This window comes from Paramormyrops kingsleyae, chromosome 8, assembly GCF_048594095.1.
Source record: "Paramormyrops kingsleyae isolate MSU_618 chromosome 8, PKINGS_0.4, whole genome shotgun sequence".
NCBI lineage: Eukaryota > Metazoa > Chordata > Actinopteri > Osteoglossiformes > Mormyridae > Paramormyrops > Paramormyrops kingsleyae.
Window position 1 is genome coordinate 12,058,388 of NC_132804.1, and position 16,051 is coordinate 12,074,438.

The 16,051-nt window shown below is 43.2% G+C and overlaps 2 protein-coding genes and 1 non-coding gene across 8 annotated transcripts; all 3 read left to right on the forward strand.

Moving 5' to 3' along the window:
- Positions 1 to 318: 318 nt before the first annotated feature.
- On the forward strand, positions 319 to 9,668 carry LOC111857058 (rab GDP dissociation inhibitor alpha). Of its 2 annotated transcripts, none has more exons than XM_023837534.2 (11): positions 319 to 576; positions 2,683 to 2,790; positions 4,151 to 4,250; positions 4,348 to 4,482; positions 4,601 to 4,799; positions 4,897 to 5,028; positions 5,223 to 5,322; positions 5,610 to 5,781; positions 5,868 to 6,012; positions 6,582 to 6,636; positions 6,734 to 9,668. In XM_023837534.2, the coding sequence occupies exons 1-11, from the start codon at positions 532 to 534 to the stop codon at positions 6,884 to 6,886; spliced, it is 1,344 nt and encodes a 447-aa protein (XP_023693302.1). In that variant the 5' UTR covers positions 319 to 531; the 3' UTR covers positions 6,887 to 9,668. The 2 variants fall into 2 exon arrangements, with proteins under 2 accessions (XP_023693302.1, XP_023693303.2); XM_023837535.2 differs by lacking the exon at positions 319 to 576 and adding an exon at positions 1,833 to 2,070.
- Positions 9,669 to 10,893: 1,225 nt separating this feature from the next.
- On the forward strand, positions 10,894 to 15,413 carry ndnl2 (necdin-like 2). 5 transcript variants are annotated; one of them, XM_072715245.1, is made up of 12 exons: positions 10,894 to 11,035; positions 11,397 to 11,448; positions 11,814 to 11,924; positions 12,094 to 12,157; positions 12,429 to 12,508; positions 13,012 to 13,106; positions 13,693 to 13,772; positions 14,162 to 14,204; positions 14,294 to 14,356; positions 14,735 to 14,849; positions 15,067 to 15,174; positions 15,249 to 15,413. In XM_072715245.1, the coding sequence occupies exons 2-11, from the start codon at positions 11,404 to 11,406 to the stop codon at positions 15,148 to 15,150; spliced, it is 780 nt and encodes a 259-aa protein (XP_072571346.1). In that variant the 5' UTR covers positions 10,894 to 11,035; positions 11,397 to 11,403; the 3' UTR covers positions 15,151 to 15,174; positions 15,249 to 15,413. The 5 variants fall into 5 exon arrangements, with proteins under 5 accessions (XP_072571346.1, XP_072571345.1, XP_023693105.1 ...); XM_072715244.1 differs by having other exon boundaries at positions 15,286 to 15,413; XM_023837337.2 differs by having other exon boundaries at positions 15,067 to 15,413.
- On the forward strand, positions 14,515 to 14,614 carry LOC111857117 (small nucleolar RNA SNORA11). Its single transcript, XR_002841298.1, has one exon. It is a non-coding gene; the product is annotated as a small nucleolar RNA SNORA11 (small nucleolar RNA).
- Positions 15,414 to 16,051: the final 638 nt, after the last annotated feature.

Below are 16,051 nucleotides of genomic sequence, written 5' to 3' on the forward strand. Positions count from 1 at the left end.
ACACACACACAAGGACACACACTGATCCTATTGAATCCTACGCTGGAAGAAATGATTTGGCTGGCGGAGGAATACCAACTCCGCACCAAGGTCACTAGCTGTACAGTTGGAATAACTGACTCCAATCATCAGATTAATTGCACAAGTTGTGTTAATTGTAAAAATGGTAGCATTTACAGAGTGCTATGATAAGACTTTATAAATGCAGGCGATAATTATACATTAGCGTTGTATTTCTTGAAATGAGTGACACAGGCTGGCCAAAATGGGAGGTGGCGATGGGAGCGCACTATTTACCGACGCGGACGGCTGTAGCTGGGAGGGTGCACTCCCTCACTCAGGACCGTCTTTGGGTTTGCTCATTCAGAGGTGTGGAGGCTCCATCTGTGACCTGTTCCATATAAAACCTTGCGAATTCCGCCTGATCTCCTCGGCATACATTAGAAACAAACATTCATTTGATTTGGCTCGTTTAGCATCCATATCTGACACATATTTTATCGAAGACACAAAAAGAGGTGAAATTACAAGATGGATGAGGAATACGATGTGATCGTTTTGGGCACTGGACTTACAGTGAGTAACAATCGCCTGATTCTGTAGGAAATGCTTACTCATTTTATTGAGGTGTCATATGATAAGTATCACAAAAGGGGATTAAGAATTCTCGTTTATATATTACTACTATTTTGTCCCAATATTCATTCGATCACCTACATTTGCAACAATTGTAACAACTTGTCATAGGTTGTTATTTTATCTTTGTGATATGAAGTCATTTTATGGGTTTGCTTTTTCAAGCGCTTTGGGGAAAAGAGGATCCATTTTGTGTCTGGCTTCGTAAAGGGATGTATTACAGTCTTCTGGTGTAATGTCATTTGGGGAAAAGAAGATCCATTTTGTGTGAAACAATAGGATGTTGTACAGTAACATTTGCAACCTTTATTCATAAGCACAGATCCTGCGACATGCAGACCGACATACAGTAGGCCTGGAGACATTAGAGAAAAAAACCGTTTTTAAATTATGTATATTGAGCTTCCCCTCCCCAACCCAACAGTATATTGTTTCCCCGAATGGATTCATTTGACATTTGAGCTGTACATTTACGCTTTAACAAAGAATAGCTAAAAAAATAGATAAATGCATGTCATATACGCTTAAGTCTGTATGGTGAATTACGGCTGTGCAGGTCTGAACGTGGGTTTTAATTCATATGTAATTAGTGTTGCATTGGAGAATAATTAGAGCTCTGTCTGCAGAGTAATGTTGTAACTTAATGTCTCCTAACACAATCAAAGAGCAGGCGCTTTAATGGAAAAATACATACAAATGCACCTTTCTGTTTGACATTTTGCGAGTAAAGTGAAACTCGGACACTGAGATAGAGAGAAAAAGCAACAATGTTACATAATAGCGTAGAAATGACAGTGTTGCGCCGGTGTGACGTCACGCGTTAAGGGCCATAATATTGAAATACTGAGACTACGTGGGAATAAAGGTTTAAACACATCGCGACATTTGCAGACGCGAGACGTCAGGAAAACGGTTATTTGATAATGGAAACATTGCATATTTATAAGTGCGTCGCGTGTAAAATTGAGTCGCTCGTTTAGGTGTCGGTGCCCCATCGGTCCACAGAAGCACAGCGTTGGTGCTGTTTGTCGCTCAGTCGCGACCCAGCCTTGTCAAATACCGTGGGTGCGGTTTTGGAAGACCAGAGGTATCCCAGCATGCACCGTTGCATCATAGCCGGCCCTGAGAACCCCATAGAAGAGCGGCGGGGGGAGGGGGGCAGTGATGCTGCTGCTGAGAGGGGCTCGGCGTTGCCGATTCTTAACCCTTCAATCTGTCGCCTGAAGACTCAAATCGATTTAACACAGAAAAAAAAACTGAGACGGCAGGATGGTGCCTCTTTCCCGTACTGAGGCACTAAAGCTATGTTTAGTGTTTGCTCTGCCTTTCTTTCGTAAATATTTGTTTAAAACACCCTCATCACCGTGACTGAACGTTTAGAACCGGTTTCTGATACATTTTTAATTGGAACCACACGTTTGTATGTTAAATCAGGTAACATTTTCTGCACTTTACGCACCTGTTATATTATGATCTATTATATAATACGATGATTTTATAATGCATTGTGAAAAAGAATACCAATACCAAACTGAATGTTAATTTAAGGAGCTGCGTGTATTTGACAAGGACACAACTGCGGTTTTATTTCTGTCCTGCAGTTTTTAAAGATCTTATTAACTCCCCCCGGTGGCTTTTGATTTACACCAATATTCATTTTAGTTTTGTGTGTGTGTGTGTGTGTGTGTGTGTGTGACTCTTCCCAAAACCATTGTCGAAATGCCCACTGCAATAAATAAGACTGCATTGTTTAGAATTGTGCCAGTCAATCTCAGAGTTTACCCCTGTCATAGTACTTATTTTAATGTAAGTTCTACTTTATTCGTTGTTTTGATTTTTGAAGAGATCACTGATTAATGACAATGCAGTCTGTATGTAGATCACTTTGTCAGTGTAAGTTATTTTGGCTTAATTGTGTTGTGAAAATGTTTTATGTGTTTGTTTAATTTAGTGCAGAAACTGACCTTTTTGAGACCTTGTCTCTCATTTCTGACACTGTTCTTGTCTGTACTGTCTGAGTTTGTGCATGTTTTTTTTTCTTCTCAGGAATGCATCCTATCAGGAATCATGTCTGTGAACGGGAAGAAGGTTTTGCACATGGATCGGAACCCTTATTATGGGGGTGAAAGCTCCTCCATAACTCCTCTGGAGGAGGTAAGCAGACACATGCTGCACATGGACACCAGTCAGGCTCTAGAACCACAGTGGCTGTGGTTCCTGCGCAGCACCAAACACTGTCCATTTTAATGTAATTGTAACCAGTAAAACTACCAATGAGAAGACAGTTAAGCCACATGCCAGCCCTACTCAGCCTTATTTCTACAACCAGTGCCACCCAAAGTGATACTTGCCAGCATTTCAAAACATTTAGGTTCCAACAGAAATGTTGCTATTGTTTGCTCTCTTTTTGCTGGTTGCACTGACTGAAACATGCTTCTCTGTCTTGTAAAATTGCCCGTTTGTTCCTCCTTTAGTTTCTTTCTCAGTCGGCTTTGTAAAATTCTTGAAACGGTTGCCCAAGTTATCAGAATCCTAAGCCCATATAGAAGTTAACAGGGGTCAAAATCTCCCAAGTCAATTGTGAAATCACCGTACATTCAGAACACATATAGTGAAGAAGAACAGCGACAGTGTGACTGGAAACAGTTGGTGATTTACACAGCTGCGGGGTCTGTCAAGCGATCAGGCAGGTCATTTATATTACTGAGGCCTTATAAGCAAACAAACAATTCAGCTTTAGTCTAGCACTTTATTAATAGAATAGCAGTGCTTTATTAATCCCTATGTGCTAATTTGGTAGTTTTATCACATACTCTGTCTTGTGTACATATACAGGTTTGGGGTCAGAGCACTGGGTAAGGCAGCCTGCAGTGTCCTTGGTGCTGGGGATTAATGACCTCGCTCGTGACACAATTGCCCTGCCTGGTTTGGGCATACGGCTTCAACATGCTGAGCTACACCCTGCCTTGTTAGATTTTTCCTAGTATAGTTTACCAAGACATAAAACATGTATGAGTTTGAAACTACAAGAGAATTAAAACTGGTTTAAATATAGAGATTTCACATCTGTCTCACCATATGATCATGTTGATGTCACTTTGCCCTTTCATTGAATGCTGTGTCCTCATCTCCTGTTGCTCCATATCCGATCCTATCACACTGCATTTCTGAGATCAACCTGACCAACTGGTTTAACGCCCGGAGGAGGACTCTGGCCTTTTATGTACTCGCGTGTTCATACGGAAGCGCGTACTGGATGTTCTCCAAATTAGGGGAGTGTGTTTGTGGTGTGGCGTTTCATTTCAATCATGTTAATGGATGCAATAAAGTGTGTGTATCCTTTTAAATCATAACATAAATATAAATTTGAATAATTAAATTTATTATGGTTGCTTGGTTACAGTGCTATTTTTAAGTGTGTTTAGCTCCGTGTGATAAAAAATGATTTAATCCCCGAATTCTGATGGTGTATGAAATGCATAGTGAATAATTCAGTTTCCTTTTGTTCTGCTAGTTGTACAAGCGATTCGGAATTGCAGATGCTCCCCCTGAGGCGATGGGTAGGGGGCGAGACTGGAATGTTGATCTCATCCCCAAGTTCCTCATGGCTAACGGTTTGTTTTTATTGTTGTTTGGCTAATGTGTGCATGTGGTTCTTTAACTGCAAACTGGTGATAGGCACAAATCAGGTCATCTTGCATTTTTCTTTAGGTCAGCTGGTGAAGATGCTTCTGTACACAGAAGTGACCCGATACCTGGACTTCAAGGTTGTGGAGGGAAGCTTTGTTTACAAGGGCGGGAAGATCTACAAGGTGCCTTCCACTGAGAGCGAAGCTCTGGCCTCCAGTAAGCAAGCAGTACTTTCCAGTTCAATGCAGAACAGAGATACCACACAGCTGTCGAACGCTTCAAGTTTCAACGAAGAATTAAAGGTGATTTCTTATTTCTGCTTGTCCATGTGCAGATCTCATGGGAATGTTTGAGAAGAGGAGGTTCCGGAAGTTCTTGGTGTTTGTTGCAAACTTTGATGAGAATGATTCCAAGACGTTTGAAGGCGTTGACCCTAAACTTACCACCATGAGGGACGTCTATAAAAAATTTGACCTGGGGCAGGATGTCATCGACTTCACTGGTCATGCCCTTGCCCTCTACAGGACAGATGAGTAAGTGCAGGGAGACTCATGCCCCCCCCCCCCAAACACAGACACAAGTGGAAAGCTGTCGTCTTCATTTGCCTGCCCTATGCTTGCATTGTTACAGTTACCTGGACCAGCCCTGTCTGGAGACCATCAATCGCATCAAGCTGTACAGTGAATCCCTGGCTCGCTATGGCAAGAGCCCCTACCTGTACCCTCTGTATGGGTTGGGTGAGCTACCCCAGGGTTTCGCCAGGTGTGACACCTTCCTCTCCCCTCAGGACCCGCCCACTGCCACTTTTTTTCCATTTTTAAACACATTAGTGAGACTTGTATTGAAATTGATTATTTGAAGCAATGCAATTAAATCAGCCCAGCTTGACCAGTGGTGTGCAGTGTTTGCTCGCCCTCACAGCATTTTGAAATCACGCGTCCCCTGTGCGCCCACAGGCTGAGCGCGATTTATGGAGGGACATACATGCTGAACAAGCCCGTGGAGGAGATCGTGATGGAGAATGGACACGTGGTCGGGGTTAAGTCTGAAGGAGAGGTATGGACACGCCTCATGTCCAGTCTGCTGTACGACTTTTAAATAGAGAAATGTGACAATAAGCTGTGATACAAGGGCAAAAAAATACCTTATTTTAAATGGAAATCATTTTTAAAATGTAGTTTGTTTAATCAATGCATACTTAAATATTGTTAACAGAGAAACTTTAAGTACGTTGCTGAATTGTGAAAGGTGTGTTTTTGAATGCACATATATGTTTATGCAAATATATGTGTATTTGAATGCGTATCTCTCTTTCATTGTGCTATTCTGCCTCTGACCTGCAGGTGGCGCGCTGTAAGCAGCTGATCTGTGACCCCAGTTACATCTCAGACCGGGTGCGTAAATGCGGTCAGGTGATCCGTGTGATCTGCATCTTGAGCCACCCCATAAAGAATACCAATGATGCCAACTCCTGCCAGATCATCATCCCACAGAACCAGGTCAACCGCAAGTCAGGTGAGCCGCAGCCCCCGAGAGGGGATCTTGAGACCCTCCACTCCGAGGCTCCTCTCCCCTGACATCTCTGCTATTTCTTCCTATAGACATCTATGTGTGCATGATCTCGTATGCACACAATGTGGCGGCCCAGGGCAAGTACATCGCCATCGCCAGCACCACGGTGGAGACCAGCGAGCCAGAGGTCGAGGTCGAACCTGCGCTAGAGCTGCTGGAGCCCATTGATCAAAAGTAAGGCTCATGGGAGTTTTACCTACACAAAAATGTTTTGAGGGCAGAACAAAAAATGATTGGTTCGGTGAGCAAACCAATCAGATTGTAGAGGAGGTGGGTCCAAGCAACTAGGTTAGGTGGGACCAACCAATCAGATGTCTTGGTCCCGCCCCCTCTAGTTGCCTGCACCCTCCACCTCTACAATCTTGGTTATCAATCCGAATCATTTTTCATTCTCTCCTCACAACATTTTTGTATAACACTCTCATAAGCGAAAGTAAGTGCCGTTTGGCTTTTTTCCTATTCAGTCCTTCCAGTCGCATTGAGGGTGCGTTTGTAGTTGGATGGGCATCTCCAGTTGCAATTGGAGAAAAAGCATTGATGGTGCTCGCCTTCATAAAAATGACTTTGACCTTGGCGGAGCATTTTGTCTTGGTACATAGTCAATAAAAAACAATTCACTGTCTGAAAATATGCTCCGGACCACTGATGAATTGTAGTTAGACAAATCTTAGACCAGGTGGTGAGATTTAGCTGTCCTCAGCACTGCCTGTGCCTGACCTGTTCTGTTATGTCTGCATCGGCAGGTTTGTGGCCATCAGCGACCTTTATGAGCCTACGGATGATGGCGACGAGAGCCAGGTTAGCGGCATATCGTATGGGCGCACCAAGCGCATGAGAGAGACTGGGTCTGCAGGAATGCCTTGGGTCTAACTCGGTGTTTGTGGTTCTGCCTCAGATTTTCGCCTCACGGTCGTATGACGCTACCACCCACTTCGAGACCACCTGCAACGACATCAAGGACATCTACAAGCGCATGACGGGCAGCGACTTTGACTTCGAGAACATGAAGCGCAAACAGAACGACGTGTTTGGTGAAGATGAGCAGTGAGGCGGAAAGGGGTGGGGCTTTCCGGAGTGGGTGAGCAAACGGGGGGCTAGAGTTCAGTGGGGGGGGCTGTGAGGTTGGGGAGGAGGAGAAAGCTGTAGAGGGCGTGCCAGTTCAGATGCCCTCCCCCTTCCAAACGCGCCTCTTCCTCTCACCCACCCCCCCTCTCTGAATGTTCCCAGGACCTCAGATTCACCTCTCCTACGGCCCATTACGAGGCAAGCTTGACACTCCTGGAGGGTTTTGTTCTGTTTTTGATTCCGTGCTGATTAAACTTCTGTCTGTGAGCTGCACACACAAGTCGTGAGTCCCTCCCTGGACTACCTGGGGACAGTATGCTTTTTTTTTTTTTTAACGAAAAAAAAAAAAACAAGATTTCTATTCCTAGGACACGTTTTCTTTTGGCTAAGTTTTGACTGCACTGTCTTTGTCAGTGGCTCAGTGCTTTGGTCGTTGTCATTTCTGCTTTTTATCGTGGGTTAGAAGGTCCCATGTATGAGTGCACAAACACACACACACACACACACACACACACACACATACACACACATACACACACAAAAAAGTCACTGCAGTTCATACACATACCTATCAATTACCTGCTGATCTATGGCTGTGGAATGAATTTGAATGTTTATAAGTGACATTGAAGGATTTTTCACGGCCCCTGGGTTGTTGCTGTATACCAAAATGAAATGTGGGACTTTTGGGGACTTATGGACATAACAGTTCCATCTCTCCTGAGAGGGATCATGTGACCAACAGCACATTTTCTGTCCCTTCTTACAGGGGACATGTCCTATAGATTTCTGTCTGTTAAGAATTCTGATCAGCCTGCTTTTTCTAGCTTGGTGTCTTGGCCCAAAATACCCTTGAAAAAGACATGAAAAGAAAATCCCAGCACAAGCTGGTCGTCTTAATTCCCCACCCTTTTACATGGAAGATCAGTGTGGCAGCCAGGAGCATGGGGGGTATCTGAGTGTGGGCTGGAGGTAGCTGGCCTAGTGGTTAAGGACGTGGACTGGTAGTTTTGAAGGTTACTAGTTAAATGCCCAAGAATGCCTTATTATAGTGATTCTCGGTAAGGTTAACTGAGACTTAACTGTGCAAATGGGTAAAAGTGTAAGTGTTAGGGTAAAACTGTCAGAGAATAACTAAAAATGTTGTGGTTTCTTGTGAACTAAAGCTGTGAATTTGATTCTGGAGAGTGGAAGGCAAGAGAGCAGGATGCAGTTAAACCCCAGTGGTCTGAGGGTTAGCGACTTTTTTATAAACCTTGTTTGTGAGGTTTGGCTGTTTCTCATGTGGATTTAGGAAGCATTATGTGAAAGGGTGGTGAATATAGATTATGGGGGGGGGGGGGGGGGCACCAGTCTATAATTCTGGCTGTAAAGTGTGCGTCAGTGTGAGGATTTATGACGGTGGCATCATTTGTCACAAGCTTGGTTTGTTTGGTGAAATCTGGTGACTGGTTTGGCTGTGGTCTGAAGTGAGATTTTTGAATTTCCTGTCTGACAGTCACTTGGACTCCGCAATTCTCCTCTTCCTCTTCCTCCCATCAGCTGCCACACTTTGCCCTCGATACGTCTTAAAGGAATTAGCAGACCTCTCTTTTATGTTCTGACTTTGGTGGGAGGAAGAAGGGCTGTTTAGGCTTGTGTTGAATTAGTAGATAGTTAATAAACTAGAAAAAAAAAACTGAAAATGAAAACAGGAAAGACTAGGAATTCTTTAATGCTTAGCTCAACTGGAAACTAATTTCATGTTTCAATTATACAGTACTCTTTAGTAAAACCTTACTAGATGCCAAACAGTTATGAGAGATGTGTGGTTATACAAATACAATTGCTTAAGGCTGTTTAAAGCTACATGTCTTATAAAACAGACAGTTATGACCAGGTTGAATCTGAGCGTTTATTTCTTTCCGATGCTAACATTAATGTCTGTGATTAACGCCTGTATTTACACCCATTCCTCTTTGGGCAGGCTTGCCCATAGGTTATACTCATGGGAACAATGACGTTGAAGCTGAAGAACCTCAAAGCAGCTGCTTTGGTGAAATAACCCTGTTCTACTGCTCATAGCCTCAGCATATTAGTTATAACGAAACATTCCATTCCAACAGAAAAGGGGTAACTTCATCGAAACCTCAAAGCTTGCAGTTGAGTCTGAAGCAAAACCTTAAAGCCCCTTTGTCATCCAGATTTTTTTTTGTCATTCCTGGCCATAGCTGCATGTCCCTGAATTATGAAAATTTGAAATTTCTCATCTTTGAGGTTCAGTGGAACAATCACCAAATCAAAGGCTTGATCTGTGCTGTGCACTTAAAAACATATCTCTGTGAAATTGGTGAAACTGGAATTGTCAGGTTTAAACTAAAAGTTATTTTATTCTTTCCCAGATATTCTTTCCACTTATGGTTATTTAAGTGAAGACATTGTTTTATATTTTATTTATTGTAATATTGCCTGGTTCATTTGATGTATGTGATGAAAACAGTTTAAACGGTAAATTCTCTTCTGACTGTCCTGTTCAGACTTACCAGTAGGTGGCTTGTGGTTCTTATTTGAACACTAAAATGTCAACGATACCAAACTTCTTGTACAAGAAATTAAATAAGTGAAAATATGAATACAGATATTAAAATAAATAGCACATGGTAAACTGAGCGAATGCGGATAATAATTTGTGTGTTTTTTGGCCTGGTGTTGTCTCCACACGTCTTCTGTTTGACTCAAATAGCTGAAATATATCAGTATCAAAATAAAGTTTAACAGAATCATGACATAGATTGTACATGCATTTGTGTCTGTGATGCCCATAATATTTATGCAATGCATTTATTGAAACTATAGATTCTAACTATGATACAAAAAAAGAAAAATGTCTAAAATATCAATGACTCTGATAGTACTTGTATTGCAGGACCCGATGGTGAAATCACTCTGCAAACTGCTGGATTTAAACTGGTTACCTTTCACTCAAAAGCAACAGCAGGCTGAGCCACTCAGCCACAGCACCTCACTTACAGCCCCTTACATTTCTCATATCAGAAATGTAGACTTCGGCATCCATTTTCTATACCTGCTTGTCCTGTGCAGGGTTGTGGAGGTCCAGAGCCCATCCTATGGGCACAAGGCTGGGAACATCGCAGGATGGGGCACCAACCCATCACAGTGACCTGGACATCATTATGAAGAATACTTGGAGCATACAATGATACTAAAGTTATATGTATTTTTGATTTATATTGAAATATGTTTTGGTTGCAACTATGTAGTTTTCAAAAATCAAACCAAATCACTGCTGTTCTACTGATAGTGAAAAGAAAGATTTTTTTAGTGTCAGCTTGGATTCTGGGATAAACGCAGGTGGAATGAGGAAGCCAGTTTTTTTGCCATTTCTCATATTTTTCCTTGTTTAACTCCAGCAAAATAAGGACATATTCCAGACTGATTGGCTAAAATATCAGCTTCATAATTCCAAGGATTAAACTGCTTAACATTTTTTATATTAGTTTAAAAAACTAAAACGGAAGGAAGTAAGCTCTCCCTATTGTCTGTTAGATTAAACCAGACCCGGGTAAAAGTGTTATGACTTAAATAAAATGCTATGCTCAAATCTATGAAGATGAACAGATGTTTGCCTACAATTACTTATTTGAAATAATAATAAATATGTAGTTAAACGTGAAAATGTACTGGTTCAATTGATTTCTGCATTTTCTGTATTTTCAATGAAGGGAAAATATGTCTATTATTGGAGTTTTCATGAGACACACAAAAAATGATCTAATATGCCCCCTGCTGAAACGGTAAATTGAGTAATCCACAGAACATAATCACCAGGGCCGGCATTATGCAGTAATTAATGAATAGGAGAAGTGGATATAGAAAATGGAAGGATGGATGGATGGATGGATGGATGGACGGACGTGAACTGTCTAGTTACAGGGAACGTGATTCACACTCCGAAACATTAGGGGACAGTGTACGTATTTCCGTTCGCCGCTGTCGGAGATGCTCCTCACCCTCCACCACATTAGGGGGCAGTGTGCGCTATTCTCGATCGTATTTGGCTCTCGGTCTGGAGGTCCCGCCGTAGGAAGAGCAGAAACTGCGCTTGTGTTCGTTGTGAAGTGTAAGAGGATCAGTGAGTTGTTCTCGTAGTTTATGTTACTTTTAGGAAATCATATATAGATGTTCCTACAGTCTTTGTAATTGGTAACAAATATTGTTAAAGATACGAAGTTTAACAGTATTAAATTATTTTATTGTGTATAGACGGATCGGAGAGAATTAACTAGACAATGAAGTGTCGGCGGTTATGAAAACTAGTTTTGACAATGACTCCGTGTCTCTAAAACAAGTTTTTTAAATAAAGGTGTGTTATATGTTGGTATTATTTGTTAATTGTACTGTGTTGTTTGGGCCGGGTACACATTTGCTCGGTAGCCGTTGATATAAGTTTCATTCAGTCCGGGTGATATTGCCACTCTCTGCTGTCCCCACAGGAGCAGCATGTCACAGCGGAGGGTTTCCCATTCCCAATCCCGGCCTTCAGCGGTCAGTCGCGAATCTCGCCCGAAAACATAAGAAATACCGCCCAGGACCAGTCCAATATGTAGCGAAATGTTGTTTTGTTTTCCCCTGCATATAACCTGTTCTTTTAATCTGCTGTAACGCTATAGCAATGTGGGGAAAACTTTTAAAGGCACGTGAACTTCACTGAAAAGCAATACATTGACTTTTAATTTAGTTTCAATGTAAAATTCAGCATAAGCAGCCTCCACTGCAGTAGATGTTTTACGAGCCTTTCTTGAGCTTGACGCGCATCAGTTTTTTTTACTGACAGAATGCAAGCAGAGCTGGGTAAATGTGTATTACACCCTGTTTGCCTTGTTTTCTGGTCTACTGTTTCTGAACACTAGAGCCGGCAGGTAATTGAGGATGATGAGGAGGACCTGTCCTTCACTCTACCCAGCTCCTCTCAAGTGCAGAGAGGGATGGATCGCCTCACGTCAGCTGAGGTCGACAGAAAGGTTTGTCCAAACACAGCTTTGAGAAATGCTGTGTGCTGCTTGGTCTGTAGATACTTTGCTAGTTTGTGGGACAGTCTCACATGTGCTGCTGAAAATATGAAATGAAAACACCTCATGTGTGGGCTCTGCTTCAGAACCTGCTGATGCCTTTCCGTATGCTCCTGTCCAGGTAGCTGAGGTGGTCCAGTTTATTCTTATCAAGGATCAGAAAAAGGTTCCCATCAAGAGAGCAGGTCTGTGCTTTTGTGTTTTGGGGGTGAAAAGCACTTAAGAATCCTATTGCAATGAACTAACTTCTTTATAAACCAGGAATATGCCGTCTCTCTGTGCTGCAACACTAAATAGTGAGCAGCAGTGTTTCAGCTCCATGTTTTCCCTTTTGGTTATCTGACCTGTTCTACAAACTACAGTCCAGTTTGTTTAGACTTCTCGTGAATTTCCTTCACGTTAGTATGTGTTGGCATGGGTTACTCTTATGAAACGGACATCTCACCTTTCCTCTAGACATTATAAAGAATGTTATCAAGGAGAACAGGAATATCTATCCAGAGATCATGAAGAAGGTTAACATGACCTTTGAAAAGGTGAGTGGGAAAAGGCTTTGAAGTTTTGTAGTGTGCTTGCTGGCTGTATGTGTGTGAAATTTGAAATGTCAATGTGTCCAAAAAGTCCTACTAAAAATGGAAAGCACAGTATGTTAGTATGTTGGCATGTCTCCTCGCCATTGTAGAAGCGCTAGGGATCAGTTCTCTGCTTAAGTGACGCCTGTTTACATAGCTGTATATTCTGATGAAGCGCTTGGCATAAAGAACCTGTCTCAAACCAGCAGAAACTCATCTGCTTAATCCCCAGGCTACCTACCCCAGTGCGAAAGCAGGCTGATCTATTGTAATTTTATTCCTGACATTTAACACCGGTGGCCTGTACTACGAAGTGGGGTTACTGGCTTTTAAATGGACTTCATATTCGTTCACTTACATTTTGCCCAGACTACCTTAGTCACCCCGATAAGCCAGTAACCCCGCTTTCGTAGTACAGGCTCTGGGTCTCTGCAACATGGTAGTCAAAATGTGTCTCGATCTTGCAGGTGTTTGGACTGAAGCTGGTGGAGATTGATGTCAAGAATCATGCTTTTATCCTAGTGAATAACCTGGAGCAGGTCACAGACCGGCTTGCCAGCATGTGAGTGATCAGACTCGACCTCCCTTCTCCTCCTAAAAGGCAGATATATTGTTATGGTGAAGAATGACAACATGTTAAGGAAGTGGGCCAAAGCAGCTGAAGCAGCCTTTTCTGCCATAATACCATTTTGTTGACAGCTGTAGCAGTAAGTTTTAACCACCATTTTAAACTGCCTTTATCATCAGTATTTTATATTTAGTCCAGTCAGTTATTCACATTTGCTAAAGCTGATTAATTGTTAGATTAGAAATTACTACTTCAGTGAATCCAAGACTTTGATCTTTCCCAGCGTGTTTCCCGTTCTTTGGCTCTACTCCTACTTTATTTTTCTTCTAAATGTGGCCTGTCCAAAAACTAGCAGCTCTGACTCTTGCTGTCCAAAACTGATGCTTGCTTTCCATGTAATGAAATGTTTTAAATCACATTTTGCCGCCTTACGTGGTAGAGTTTGGGCTGGACAAGCAGGGCTGCCGAGCTCCATCCTGCTGTAACGATACGAACATGTCCCCTGAACCTGTTTCTTTAAATTGTCTGGCCGTTACGGACGTGCAACTGACCCTCTCATGTGGACGTCCATCTGCTTCAGGAACCCAGCTCACCCTAAGACAGGACTGCTGTTTGTCATCCTGAGTGTCATTTTCATGAAGGGGGGAGCCGTCAAGGAGGGTAAGGTGAAATTTAAACCCTAACCTTGGCCTGACTTTGCTCCATTTCTAATTGATGATTTGCTGCTCTGTCTGTTTGGTTTATTCTTGTGGTATTTCCTGTGGAACCTGTGGTCTGTAGCCTTCCGAAAAAGTCAAAAAAGTATTTTCCCAATGAGAAACTAGGTGAATAGGTGGTAGGCTAGTTTAATAGCTGTTTTGCTCATTAGGTGTAGTTTTTTTTTTCTTTTTAAATTATTATACAGTCGGCTCCTCTTTGAACGGAAATGGAGGACACTCAGCCTACAGCTTTTTTTTTTTTTTGTCTGTTTGTAATGGGTCGCGTTTGTGTAGAACCTCTTCCTCTTGCGTTTCCTGTTTCTCATCCCTCTGTGACCTAACTTTCTGCAGCCGTAGTGTGGAACACCCTGAAGAAGCTGAGAGTGGATCCTGGGTAAGATGAAAGAACCACTTACTCGTCCCGCGGGTGTAGCACTTTAAGTCGATTGTTTAGCATCCTGGAATCTCTGTGTCCTTCTGCAGGGAGCGGCATGAGGAATTTGGAGATGTGAAGAAGCTGCTCACAGATGAATTTGTCAGACAGAAGTAAGTTCACCAGACCAGCTGAGGACATGACACTTTGCAGTCACGCCGTGCATTGAAGGCACTTCACGCCTTTTTAACCTTGCTTGCTTAGCAGCCAAGTGGCTCATTGCAATAAGTAGCTGTGCTGAGGCACAGAAGGTCCTGGGTTCGAATCCTGACTGGTGTGCTCAGAGCAGGCTTCTAGCAAACCATAGAGTGCCTGTTTATACCACACCAGAGAATAACATGGGGTCAGGGGCCAATCAGAGCCCAGCAAGGCTTATCGGTGCTCTGAATGGAAACATACCAACCACACATTTTAAATTAAAGCAGATGTGACCTGTTTTAAAGGTGACTTGATATGACTGAATGGCTCATTTGAGGCTGATCGTGTCCCAGGTACCTGGAGTATGCGCGTATCCCCCACACCGACCCCCCAGAGCACGAGTTTCGTTGGGGCTTACGGGCCGAGAGCGAGGTCTCCAAGACACGGCTGTTGGAGTTTGTGGCCCAGGTGAGAGTCCCCGTCCAGTAGGCCTTAATCTCATGCTCAGTCTGTGCAACACCGCCACCTGTAGGTAGGAATTTGGCCTCTGATTTCGACTTCTGTACTCATCTGGACTCATTTCTAATTGGACCTTTTAGAAGCTGATTTTTAATCTGAAGGTTTGTTTTGCGCAGTTTTTTCCCATATGCTGTCCCCATATTTACTGCCTCCATTTTGCCCCCAGCTTCATGAGAAGGAGCCTCAGAACTGGCCCAAGCAGTATAAGGAAGCCACGACCTCTGACGCGAGGAGCAGCCAGGCGTCGTGACTGCGGGGGAGGGAGGGCTCCTGCCTTCGGGGGAGGCCTGCCGAGCGGCTCGGGCTCCTGCCTTCGGGGGAGGCCTGCCGAGCGGCTCGGGCTCCTGCCTTCGGGGGAGGCCTGCCGAGCGGCTCGGGCTCCTGCCTTCGGGGGAGGCCTGCCGAGCGGCTCGGGCTCCTGCCCGCAAGGACCCTGATAACTTACTTACCTCTGTTCTGTATGTCTGAATTTGTAAGCTTTTATATATAATTTAATAAATTGTTACCTTCATGGCTCTTTGCAACAATAAGTGGTACCTGACTGGCACTTCTGAATCAACCCTGAAGTTACTTAGAAGCCCATTTTAAAGTTTTTGGTGGTTTTGCAGTTCACCAGTACAAGTCCATTACTGCCCCTTGCAGTGCTTTCTATTAAGGGCAATACTAAAGGCGGCTTACTTTACTTTACTATACTTTAGACCAGGGGTGTCAAACTGCAGTCCTGGGGGGCCGGAGCCCTGTGTAGCTTAGTTCTTTCCCTGTTCCACCACAAACTATTCAGCTCAACTGCTATGTGGTAATTAGCAGAAGTTGAACCAGGTGTGTTAAATGAGGGGAAACCCAAAAATGTGCAGGGCTCCGGCCCCCCAGGACTGGAGTCTGACTACCTGTGCTTTAGACGAAATCGACATTTTAGCAATATGACATAAGTGCCATAATCACTGCAGTGATCACGGTTTCAGCACACTGCCGGTGCAGGGTCCCTGAGACAAAGACTTTTCTTTATTCTGATCCCACCCACTGTCTGTGATTGGCTGACATAAGTGTCTCAGGGTTGGTCAGCAGGACTAATTATGCAGTTACCAGTGTGCTTTACACTGCACTTTAAATACTGTAAATTAATGTGTATTTATGTATTCTTGTCAAGAGTA

Coding starts and splice junctions, on each gene's coding strand:
- LOC111857058 (XM_023837534.2), top strand. CDS start 532: ATGGATGAGGAATACGATGTGATCGTTTTGGGCACTGGACTTACA. Junction 4,483..4,600: donor GAGCGAAGCTCTGGCCTCCA/GTAAGCAAGCAG, acceptor GTCCATGTGCAG/ATCTCATGGGAATGTTTGAG. Junction 6,637..6,733: donor ATGATGGCGACGAGAGCCAG/GTTAGCGGCATA, acceptor GTTCTGCCTCAG/ATTTTCGCCTCACGGTCGTA.
- ndnl2 (XM_023837337.2), top strand. CDS start 11,404: ATGTCACAGCGGAGGGTTTCCCATTCCCAATCCCGGCCTTCAGCG. Junction 11,449..11,813: donor CCCAATCCCGGCCTTCAGCG/GTCAGTCGCGAA, acceptor TCTGAACACTAG/AGCCGGCAGGTAATTGAGGA. Junction 11,925..12,093: donor CAGCTGAGGTCGACAGAAAG/GTTTGTCCAAAC, acceptor GCTCCTGTCCAG/GTAGCTGAGGTGGTCCAGTT.